Source organism: Zea mays, chromosome 5 (assembly GCF_902167145.1).
Source record: "Zea mays cultivar B73 chromosome 5, Zm-B73-REFERENCE-NAM-5.0, whole genome shotgun sequence".
NCBI classification, from domain to species: domain Eukaryota; kingdom Viridiplantae; phylum Streptophyta; class Magnoliopsida; order Poales; family Poaceae; genus Zea; species Zea mays.
Window position 1 is genome coordinate 183434590 of NC_050100.1, and position 12731 is coordinate 183447320.

The 12731-nt window shown below is 44.8% G+C and overlaps 1 protein-coding gene and 1 pseudogene across 1 annotated transcript; both read right to left on the reverse strand.

The window, feature by feature from the left end:
- Positions 1–2617: 2617 nt before the first annotated feature.
- LOC103628733 (uncharacterized) lies at positions 2618–6529 on the reverse strand (annotated as a pseudogene).
- A 679-nt stretch (positions 6530–7208) lies between these two features.
- On the reverse strand, positions 7209–9666 carry LOC100273588 (uncharacterized). The gene is made up of 2 exons (NM_001148005.2): positions 9250–9666; positions 7209–9158 (listed from the first exon to the last, which is right to left on the reverse strand). The coding sequence occupies exons 1-2, from the start codon at positions 9572–9574 to the stop codon at positions 7741–7743; spliced, it is 1743 nt and encodes a 580-aa protein (NP_001141477.2). The 5' UTR covers positions 9575–9666; the 3' UTR covers positions 7209–7740.
- Positions 9667–12731: the final 3065 nt, after the last annotated feature.

Consider the following 12731-nt stretch of genomic DNA (forward strand, 5'->3'; position numbering starts at 1 on the left):
CAACCTTGCTTTAAAACACAAAACCCCTTAGGTTGTCCCCATTGCAACCAATGCTCAGGAGAAGATGAAGGCAACATGTAGGACTTTCAGGAGTTTTAGGACTTCGACTTCGATGAGTTCTAGATTAGTTTAGTGGCAAACCCCCAATCAGCTATCTGTGAGGCCTTATCATACTATGTTTCGTTTTCGCACTTTGATTATGATTATTATTTTGACTTCAGTTGATGACTATGTGGATGTCTTGGACATCTTGTTGTAATAAAGTACTATTTTCGCTATTATTTTGAGCAATGTGTGATGATGTCCAACTATGTAATCATTGTGTACGTGAGTGTTGGTCACTTGTTCTCAAATTGAATCAAGAACAAGGCAACACAATTGTTAAGGATTAAGGACCTTCGTCCTCTGAAGCATTATTTCCCTTCGGATATAATGATCTTCAGACGAAGGTCGTGAAGGACGAACCTTCATCATTTACAAAAGGGCAATCATTTAAAAAGATGATGAATATTAATCATTCGTATATCAATTCATATATTTATTTTATGATGAACATATGAATGTAATTCATATTACAGTGATACCTTTGTTTTGCTCGAAGGTGTTGACGCGAGAGCAATTACAATCCAGAGTGAATAGTATTGTACTGTTCACCTATTTATAAACACGGGACGCAGCGCAGGTAGAAGTACATTTATGACCTTTACACATACACATAATCATAACATAAATCATCAGGGGTTAACTAGTCTTTTCCTCTTCAACTTTGGCACAATACTTGACCTTCGTCACCACCTTAAGCCAAAGCTATCGTCCTTCGGCTGTAGCTTTGGCATTCGTTGTTAATGCCCTTAGATGACATGTTCATCTTGAGGACCTCCGACAGGGAAGAAGATCCTCAACATCTCTTTGTCAATGACACCTTTGTCTTGAGGACATTCAGCGGAGAGGAAGACCCCCAACAATGAGTTTCTGATCCTGGCACGTACATGATTCGCATGCGTTTACCTTCTAAAACCGGGTTTGACAATCGTGTAGAACCACGCACAACCGTTTTTGGAGGGGGCATACAAAATAGTACACCCAAGGCGTTGTGCACTGTGGTTCGGACGTGCAGAAGCCTGGCCAATGGGGGTTGTGGCATGTGGGACCACCAAGACATGTCCACTGGTCAGAGGTCGCAATGGAGAAGACTGTGTGAAAATTCGATATCTCCTGTGACGTGGCACGCGGTCTGAGTTACTAGATCATGTGTTACAATCAACTACTTAAACTGGTGATCATGTTGGCGTCGTTATAGTCGTGTTGCATAGTAAAACATGACAATCCTAAGAGAAAGCACCACCCCTACCTGACGTGCCAAATATCATTGTATAATAATATCATGGTGCGTAAAATATTAAAAAAAATAGGAGAGAGCAGGTGTAGCTCAGCAGTTGTGCTAAACCTGGGCATGACTGAGCCAGCACGCGTACATTTAGAGAGGTTCGAGCAACAATGTGTGTAGTAATTTACATTCTTTTATTATCCATCGATTAATGAACACAATAATAAATAATATTACAAACTTATAACACAACTGATCATCAAGACCTTCTACCTTTCTCTCACCTCATGATTATGGTAGAAGTTCTAGCCTAATAGTCCTAATCCACCTTTACGCACGTACTCTACATGGAGCGAACTCTTGTGAAAGAGAATGTCCTGGTTAGCTTCAGCGTAATCCTTAGATCGACCCCCAAATGTTACTATGTTCTTTCCTTTAATGAAAAAACTCTAAATTACACCCCTCACCAAATTTATTTTACTCCACTTATTTGAGTTGGTTCAATTTATCCTTTAATAAAATTTATATTTTTATCCATTTATGTACAAATTTACTTTTCAGTTCAATTTTTGTTAGTTAGTAGCTAATGTCATAACTTGGTCTAAAAAAATATATTATACTTTTTTCATAATTACTTTGATATGTTAGAGATCAAATAAGATAATAACTTCGAAACTAAATATAAAATAATGATGAAAATTTTGAATTTTTATACAATAAGTTACTATGTCTTCAACAATCTCAAAAAATATGAATTTGGAATTTAATTTGGACGTGGAGAAATGAAAAAAGGAAAATCTTATTAGGTGGAGATTTTTTCCACATAGATATACACATACATATGCTCTACTATCCTATATAGGGCTTGTTTGTTTCGTTTCTTTCTAACAAGTTTTTCTAAGAATCTTGTTGTAGGGAGAATATGAGTATTGTGAGGATTACGTGTGAAGGAAGATGAAGTAGTTCATAAGGTTTATGATATAGTCATCGACGGATTCCTCATATCTTGGTCGATTGTGGGTTCATGTTGATTTTGGATGATTTTCACCAAAGTTATTCTCAGATAAGCGGTCTGAAAAGTTGAGCGTTTGATAGTAGTCCGCATTACCTTTTAGTGGCTAGAATCAGCAAAAAAAAGCTAAAACAAAAATGCCCATAAACTCAAAGATCACAAATCATGTAGGCATGTTGCCGGATATCAATGGCTGCAAAACATGTCATTTCCAAACAATACGTACATGAGTTCATCACAGCTCGTAAGTAAAGTTCTGCATTTCAGGAATACTCAGTGACAACTTACAGACTCTTCTACAGAATGGTGACAAGGAGGTCGTAGCTGGTGTATCTAAGCACTGAGAAGAGCACAGGCTACAATCTATTGTTCACAGTTGATTGATTATATACTGATCACAAAAGTAGAAGCACAAGTCCAAGAATCCTCTATGAGTTACACTAAGTTGCCTATGCCTCCCTAGATCCCCTTTGTTTGTTGTGAGTTGACTCTAGAATCCAGCCTTCTCAATCTCATATTGCAAACAATACCAGCTTGCTTCTGGCGATGGCCGTAGCTCTTTCTTTTGCTGCACAGATAAATGAGAGTTTGAAGTTCAATAGAAAAGAAGGCATATGAAGTGCAAGATTTCAATGTGCCATCTTAGGGCTTGTTCGGTTATCTCTCAATCCATGTGGATTGAGTGGGATTGGATGGGTTTAAATCCTAAACAAGTCAAACTTCTTAAGAATTTTTTCCAATCTCATCCAATCCATGTGTACTGGGAATAACCGAACAAGGCCTTAGCAGTAATTTAAGGCATCATGCCAGATAGTTGCAAGATTACACTGAAAAAGGGACAAGATAAGAAGGTCCTTTTCATGTAGACCAACCATATATAATTAGCTTATGCAGTATGTATTCCAAGAATATAAAACATACTCAGATCTACAATAATTATTTAGGCAGATACTTTAGTACCTAATTGAGTTAGTTTTTTTTACCTATCTATGCATATATAAAGTGTAAGAGAAAAAGAATATGCGATGCCTGATAAAAATAAGGCCAGCTGTGCCTGTGAGAACCATTCCTCCAATTGCCCACAAAACTCTTTCACTGACCGGCATTTCCCTTGCCCATCTCTGAAAATCTTGAGCGTCCCACGAAGCCACACCACTTAATGTTGGACGATCTTTTGAAGAAGTCCATGAATCAGAGATGGAATCCAAACTTGCTTTCCCACCATAGCAGAAAGTGTCATCAACTCCAGCAGAGCTCGACTCAGAAACTTGAACAGAGAAACCAGCAAGACGGCATAACTCTGTGCCATTTTAGAGACCCATTTATGTGCTTTGCCACAAAGGATGTCACTTAAACCACAAGGAGACAAGGCCTGACATAGCAGTAAGGGCATATTCAGAATCAAACCACGAAATCATAATCGACAAAAAGGACCATGAGATATTGAAGCTAAAAATCTCTTAGCTACTAAGGATTATTTAAGCACAGGAAAAGGAAACTTCAGCAGAATCAGCAGCTATCCAGAATGTACAGAACATCCATGGGCTAAAATATGATTGTTTACTGCATAATCCCACCATTAAAAAACTATCAAGATTAATCTAGCAGCAGCACTTGTACTTGTGTGTCAGTACATATTTTAGGTATCAATACCTACTTGTCTCAATCATGTCTCCTAATCAGAGGGTTTACCTGTGTCTTCATATCTACAGAGAAGTATGACTCCGAACAAGCTTTGAAGACCATATCACAAAATGGTGTGCATACAACAGGAGGTCCAGGCCTGATACCTATTCTCGGATCACATATGGAGCACTCAAGCAATTCCCACAAATGAATACATTCTTGACTGCCTTCACCAGTCAATGCAAGGTTTCTCACCGAGACAAGAGCAGGAAATGTCTGTGTCACATCACAACATGTACTCTGACGGAATATCCTACACAGTGCTAGATCTCTTTGCCCTCAGGTGCTCTTCCAGCAGGCTTGCCTTCAGATGAAAAGACAGGGAACCGTCCACCCGGTGAAACACATACACCTTTTGGTTGTCCTGGGGAGGAAAAAAAATAGACAACATAAGGTATGATAAGAATCAAGAGTATCGGTACCCTGGTGTTCATCTAACAAGAAATCACAAGTCCAATCTATCTTAACAATGAGCAATAATCCAATCGATATATTCTGCATTGCTCATAACCTCATCTATATTAACAATGAGCAATAATTTAATACTCAACCACAATATTCATACTAGGTCTATGCCCGTGCGTTGCCACGAGAGTAAAAAATTAGTATGAAACATATATACGGAACGACAAACATCACTATCCGTCTAATTGGTTGGACGCACCATTTCATCGTGAGTCACTGCATGCATTGATTTTATCTAAGCATTTGTTTGGTGAGGGAATGTTGAAACACTATCTATATATCTATTCGGATGACTGCAAAATCATTGTTGCGAAATAGTTCTTTGCTTTCCAGATTAGTTTACTACTATTATGAACACTGATGATATTTACTTGATCCAGTTTACTTGATCAAATCCGAGTTGTGGGGTATATGGTGTCTCCGTTATGCTCTAACTTAACTTCAGAAAAGGTTTACTTTCAGTGTGTATGTGTGTGTGCGCATGGGGTAGGGCGAAGGACAAAAGGCAGTGTTGTACATAAATAATAGCTTTTGAAAACTTGGCTAGCTGATTCAGCAGAGATGATTTGGCAGCTAGGTTAATTAGAACCAAATGATTTTCCCATGTTAAGTTAATTTCTTCTTTGGAGATGGACAAGAGTTTTATGCAATAAGAAAAAAGCAAAGCAGAAGGATATGTAGGGATATGCTCTTACTTAAATTCAGAAGAGGCTCTATTATTACTTTCAGTGTGTATGTGTTTGGGCGCAGGGGGTAACCAGTAACAAGCATAGATGTAGTGGCAAGAGACTATATAACTATTTTAAAGCAGATGACTGCTAGGGGAGACTACTAAAGGATAAAAAATCGTCGAAAAATTAAAAACACTTGTTTCGTCATTTTTCGAATACTAAAGGATAAAAAACTTCTCAACCATCCCTATCTTTCCAGTAATTTCAAGGGAGCTGAGCTGGTAGGGATGGTTGGTAGAACGATGAGAGAAGCGTGAACCATTTCGTGCAAGGAAAATCACCGCTAAAAGCTAGACGGTACAGAAGCTGGAGTCCGTAGAAACAACACTAGGGTGTTTTTTTGGGCTTATTTCTAGCTTCCTAGAAGGTGTTGTGGACCGTCAAACGTCTATCTTTTCAGTCTGTTTTTATAAGAATTGTTTTGGTGAAAACAGTTCAAAACCAACGTGAACACAAAATCGATTGTCGTCATAAAGGTAGGAATCTATCAATTTCTAGATCCTGTCTCCAACAGATAGAGTAAAATAGGGGACGCAGAACTGTAGATGACACGGAGACATTGTTTATAGAGTGGAGTTTGAAATAAAAGATAAGATTGAAAATAAAGCTGAAGATGCCCTGTGAACTCCTCACTTAATACCCATGATATTCAGAATCTTCTGGTGGCTAGATTCTCTCCGCATCCGCATTCAGAAAAAAGACGAAACAAGCGGACCCCTAGTCCGCTAGAGCTTAGCAGGCGCTGACATCAGGAATTCAACTCGTTGGGTGGAGGTGTTAGTGTTAGGAGTTGCAAGATGAAGAAGAGGCGCATCATCAGGTGTTACATAGGAGCTTCTATCTGATTTTGCCGACTTGAGTGTTGGTAGTGAGAATTTAAGTATACATAGGTTTTGTATAGGGTTCGTCCATTACTATGTAACCCGGTCGTGAAATTGAAAACGCTCAACATACTAAAAACATATCACTCGAAAGAAACAGCTTGATGCAGGATACTTGAGTTCCAATATCTATTGTAGTTTGTTAGTGTTTTTTTCAGTTTTATTTAATGGATTTCATCAACTTTCAGAGAACTGATAGACAGTTTGGCTTCCGCGAACTCGTAGGCATCCTGAATAGAGCCATACGACTACCCTATCCAATCTACGGAGTAGAACGATTGGTCTATGCAGCATCAAGGGAAACACAGCCATGTTCGTACCTGCGACAGTTGCGGCGTCTGGCCTCGCGCGCCTCGCGCTTCTTCTCGTCCGTCTTGCTCTCGTACCTCCGGCGACGCTTGATCTCCTGCAGCACGTCGGCGCGCATCACCTCCCGCCGGAACCTGCGGAAGATGGACTCCCCCTCGTTCTCGTCCACCAGGATCTGCACATTGTACCCCTTGGCCGCCGCCACCACCGTCGGCGGGAGGCCGAGCGCGCGCGGTGGGCCATCGTCGTGGAACTTCTACGGCCAGCTTGACCTCCTCTTCGGGCCCACGCTCACCGGCATCAAGAAGTCGTCCCCACCGCGTACCGCGCTGCCCGTGTTTCGGAGGGGGAGACGACCGAGGGGGATCTGGGGGCGACGCACGCGGGCGGGATAGGGGCATAGGATGGACGGTCCGGGTAGCAGCCATAGGACGGACGGTCCAGATTAACAGAAGACGGAACAAGGGGAGGCAGGCTACCCCTTGCAGCCTTAATATAGTAGTATAGATATAGATTTACAAGCAACTAAAGCTAATAAGGTCTATTTAGTCTTTTATTTCTTTGCTTGGTCCGAGCCGAAGCTATTGAGCTTCGACATTCTGCAACATTGCTTGTACACAAAGTCTTCGTCTTGAGAAACAAAGCCGAGGTTGATGATAGTTTCGGCGAGCCTTCGTATTATCTTGCCGAAGGTGTTTTTGCCTTGAGAACCTTCGGCGGAGAAGAAGGCTCCCAACAATGTCTATATTCAAATAGATGATGATAAATCTAAACACATATACAAAACACATATCAAATGTTTAAAACAAATTTTAATTTGGGGCGGGGGAGTATTACTTTATATAGGGACAATCAAAATAAAGTTGGCTACACTTCAAATTCTATTGTCCATTCAGGTAGTCCAATCTTTGTATACCACACAATTTGTATCCAGGAATCCAACAACATTAAAATCAAACACTCACAATCCTCCCTCATGCTTGAACTCAATTCAAGGGCCCAAAGGTCGTGGTTCTTTATGTGACCTGGCTTCAACACCGATGGACCTGTCAGAATCTGTAAACATTGATCCTCACAGAAGGAAAAAAAACTTGTCAACACTGGTAAGATTGTAACATTTGGAGCAGACATATATGTCAATTCAGGAATCCTGATTTTATGTTGTTGATTTTTATTTATGATCAATTATCAAAACACCTGCTAAGAGTCGATTGATTTGTGTTTTGAGAAGACACCATAGACGCTAATGACACATACGTAGCTAGGCCTAACAGAAGTAGGCAAGATCATTCTAAACACCAGCTTAACAGAATTACTGGAAAGATCATTCTAAACACTATTCGCACATTTGCCTACGACCCCATCATCATAGGTCTCCTGTAGCTCTTCCACAAGCTTGAGCAAAGCCATGGCCGAGGTTCCACCGTGGCTCACCGCTGACTTGGCTGCTTGCTGCGCCCACACAGCCCTCTCCCGCATCCGCTTCGCCGCCTTGCTTTCAGCGTCCATCAGCTCCCGAACCTTCTCCTCCACCTCCGCGCTCCCGACGACGTCAGCGCCAACCTTCAGGGCTATCCTGACGCCGGCGCCTAAGATGTTGGCCACGTGCCTTGCGTTCAGGTGCTGCTCCGCGATCATCGGCCACGCCAGCATGGGCTTCCCGGCGGCGAGGCTCTCCATCACAGAGTTCCACCCGCAATGGCTCACGAACCCACCAACTGCCTTATGGGCCAGAATACTTCTCTGCGGAACCCATCCACGGACGATCCGGTTGTTGGGCCCCACGTCCACCGGCGGCGACCACGTGTCAGATCGGACGGCCCAGAGGAAGGGATGGCCGGACTGCACCAGCCCGTGCACCAGCTCGTCCAGCTGCACGTCCGTGATGTGGGCCTGCGTCCCGAACGAGATGTACACCACCGACCCCGGATGCGCCGCCCTCTCGTCGAGCCACGAGAGACAGCCCTCGGGGTCTTGCTCCTTCTTCTCGCCGTCCGGCATGTCGCCGGCGGCCATGAACAGCGGGCCCACGAGCCAGGCACGGGCGCCCGTCTCGTAGAATGACTCCAAGGCCGACACGTAGGCCGCGTCGAGCGCGTCGAGGCTGTTGCTGAGGACTCCCCAGCTGCGCACGTCCGAATCACCGATCTCGTCCATGAAGAAGCGCGTGAACGGGTTGTCGGGGTCGGCCCTCTTGGTGACCCCATCGGGAACCTCCTCCGCCCTGACCGCCACGTGCTCCGGCATGCCGGGCACCTGGATCATGGTCCCGGGCTCGAAGCTGGTCGGCGGGCTCGCAGCGAGCGCCTTGCAGATCGCCGAGGCGAAGCAGGACATGCCGTTGAACACGATGCGGCGGACGCCGGCGTCGGCCGCCACGCGGCGCGTGAACCCGAGGAAGAAGTCGGAGACGAGCGCGAGCGGCGGGGACGGGAGCGACGCCAGGAACTCGGCGAACGGCCCGCGCAGGAGCCCCGTCGCCTGCATGAACGTCAGGTGCAGCGACGGGCACGGGAGGGCGTCGGTGGACTCGACGCCCTCCGGCAGCGGCGGGAACGACGGGAACGGGAGCGCGACGAGGCCCACCGACGCGGGCAGACGGCTCCGGGCGAAGGCCACGTTGCCCGGGGTGGTGACCAGGGTCACGCGGAGCCTGCCGTGTTGCGCCGAGAGTGCCGTGGCGAAGTGGAGCAGCGGGAGCATGTGGCCCTTCGCCATGAAAGGGAAGATGACGACGTGGTCGCGGCCTGACCTTGACACAGGAACGTTCAAATCCCCGATACGAACGAACTGCACGTAGGGGAGAATGCGACAAACAGTTGGAAAGGGTTTTCTCACCAGCGACAGCTGCGAAGTAGTCTGCCCGCGGGGCGCAGCGGAATCCGCGGCGGAGCTCCGACTCCGGCATGAAATCGCCACGCGCTCCGATCACCACTTCGCCCGTTGATACAACGGCCGGTTCTCTCGAGCGTTGCCGAACCCCACTGACCCAATCGATTGAGCCCAAGGTTCGCACGGCAGCGACGGATCTCGACTCTCTCTCTCGCGGTGGTTCACGAAGGCAGAGAAGTGGTAGTTCGGCGGCTGGTGAAGGCGGTCTTATAGCACAGAGATGCGAGGGGGAAGAAGTCCGCGGCGCCGGATCCTCGGCGAGATCCAGCATCGGCGGGTGGTTACGCCCGAGCCGGGCGCCATTGCAACGGCCCTGGCGGAGAAGGCGGGCTGACGCCTGGGTCCCACGCAACGGTGACTGTGAACGCCCTCGGCGAGCGGAGCCCACCAGTTAGTGACCGGGAAAGAAAACGCGGCGCGGGAGGGTGCGACTGATGCGCGGGTCCGGCCTGTCAGCGCCAGGCTGCGCGAGAGCGGGAGTTGGGCCGCCGCGGGTGTAATTCGTTGGTGGGCCGAGAAACAAAGTTGAGGCCCAACAGGCATTTTCTCTTGTTTTTCTTATTTCTGTTTGAATTTCTTTCACAATTTCGAATTTTGGTATTTAATTTATGAATTGTTCATGAGTTTCACACACAATTCAAGTGCACAAACAAAAGTCCCAGCATGATGCAATATTTTATTTTACTATTATTTTCATTTTATTTCATTATTTATTAGGGAATTTATCCATGACAATTGGTTTTTTTATACATGTGTGTGCTCAAGGAAGGGAAAAAATGCATATAATGTACATCCAAAACTCTATCTCCTTTATTTATTACTAGGTCTATGTCCGTGCGTTGCTACGGGAGTAAAAAATTAGTATGAAACATATATACAGAACGACAAACATCATTGTCCCTCTAATTGGTTGGACGCATCGTTTCATCGTGAGTCACTGCATGCATTGATTTTATCTAAGCATTTGTTTGGTGAGGGAATGTTGAAACACTATCTATATATCTATTCAGATGACTGAAAAATCTTTGTTGCAAAATAGTTCTTTGCTTTCCAGTTTAGTTTACTACTATTATGAACATTGATGGTATTTACTTGATCTTGTCCAAAGCAGTCCATGTTCAAATTCATTTGTGGGGTATATGGTGTCTCCAATATGCTCTAACTTAACTTCAGAAGAGGTTTACTTTCAGTGTGTGTGCGCATGGGGTAGGGCGAATGACAAAAGGCAGTGTTGTACATAAATAATAGCTTTTGAAAACTTGGCTAGTTGATTTAGCAGAGATGATTTGGCAGCTAGGTTAATTAGAACCAAATGATTTTCCCATGTTAAGTTAATTTCTTCTTTGGAGATGGACAAGAGTTTTATGCAATAAGAAAAAAGCAAAGCAGAAGGATATGCAGGAATATGCTCTTACTTAAATTCAGAAGAGGCTCTATTATTACTTTTAGTGTGTATGTGTTTGGCTGCAGGGGGTAACCAGTAACAAGCATATATGTAGTGGCAAGAGACTATATAATAATTTTAAAGTTGATGATTGCTAGGGGAGACTACTAAAGGATAAAAAATCGTCAAAAAAATTAAAACGCTTGCTTCGTCATTTTTCTGAATACTAAAGGATAAAAAAACTTCTCAACCATCCCTATCTTTCCAGTAATTTCAAGGGAGCTGAGCTGATAGGGATGGTTGGTAGAACGATGAGAGAAGCGTGAACCATTCCGTGCAAGGAAAATCACCGCCAAAAGATAGACGGTACAGAAGCTGGAGTCCATAGAAACAACACTAGGGTGTTTTCTTGGGCTTATTTCTAGCTTCCTAGAAGGTGTTGTGGACCGTCAAACGTCTATCTTTTCAGTCTATTTTTATAAGAATCGTTTTGGTGAAAACAGTTCAAAACCAACATGAACACAAAAAACGATCGTCGTCATAAAAGTAGGAAACTGTCAATTTCTAGATCATAAGAATGTCTCCAACAGATAGGGGGACGCAGAACTGTAGATGACACGAAGACATTGTTTATAGAGTGGAGTTTGAAACAAAAGATAAGATTGAAAATAAAGTTGAAGATACCCTGTGAACTCCTCACTTAATACCCATGATATTCAGAATCTTCTGGTGGCTAGCTTCTCTCCGCATCCGTATTCAGAAAAAAGACGAAACAAGTAGACCCCTAGTCTGCTAGAGCTTAGCAGGCGCTGACATCAGGAATTCAACTCGTTGGGTGGAGGTGTTAGTGTTAGGAGTTGTAAGATGAAGAAGAGGCGCATCATCAGGTGTTACAAAGGAGTTTCTATCTGTTTTTGCCGACCTGAGTGTTGGTAGTGAGAATTTAAGTATACAGAGGTTTTGTATAGGGTTCGTCCATTACTATGTAACTTGGTCGTGAAATTGAAAACGCTCAACATACCGAAAACAGATCACTGGAAAGAAACAGCTTGATGCAGGATACTTGAGTTCCAATATCTACTGTAGTTTGTTGGTTAGTGTTTTTCAGTTTTATTTAATGGATTTCATCAACTTTCAGAGAACTGATAGACAGTTTGGCTTCCGCGAACTCGTAGGCATCCTGAATAGAGCCATACAACTACCCTATCAATTCTACGGAGTAGAACGATTGGTCTATGCAGCATCAAGGGAAGCGCAACCATGTTCGTACCTACGACGGTTGCGGCGTCCGGCCTCGCGCGCCTTGCGCTTCTTCTCGTCCGTCTTGCTCTCGTACCTCCGGCGGCGCTTGATCTCCTACAGCACGTCGGCGCGCATCACCTCCCGCAGGAACCTGCAGAAGATGGACTCCTCCCCCTCGTTCTCATCCACCAGGATCTGCACATTGTACCACTTGGCTGCCACCACCACCGTCTGCAGGAGGCCAAGCGCGCGTGGCGGGCCATCGCCATGGAACTTCTACGGCCAGCTCGACCTCCTCGTCAGCACCACTCTCACCGGCATCAAGAAGTCGTCCCCACCACGTGCCGTGCCACGCTGCCCGTGTTCCGGAGGGGGAGACGACCGAGGGGATTTGGGGGCGATGCACGCAGGCGGGATAGGGGCATAGGATGGACGGTCTGGGTAGAAGCCATAGGACGGACGGTCCAGATTAACAGAAGGGAGAACAAGGGGAGGCATTCTACCCCCTTGTAGCCTTAATATAGTAGTATAGATATAGATTTACAAGCAACTAAAGCTAATAAGGTCTATTTAGTCTTTTATTTCTTTGCTTGGTCCGAGCCGAAGCTATTGAGCTTCGGCATTCCGCAACATTGCTTGTACACAAAGTCTTAGACTTGAGGAACAAAGCCAAGGTTGATGATAGTTTCGGTGAGCCTTCGTATTATCTTGCCAAAAGTGTTCTTGCCTTGAGGACCTTCGGCGGAGAAGAAGGCTTCCAACAATGTCTATATTCAAATAGATGATGATAAATCTAAACAGA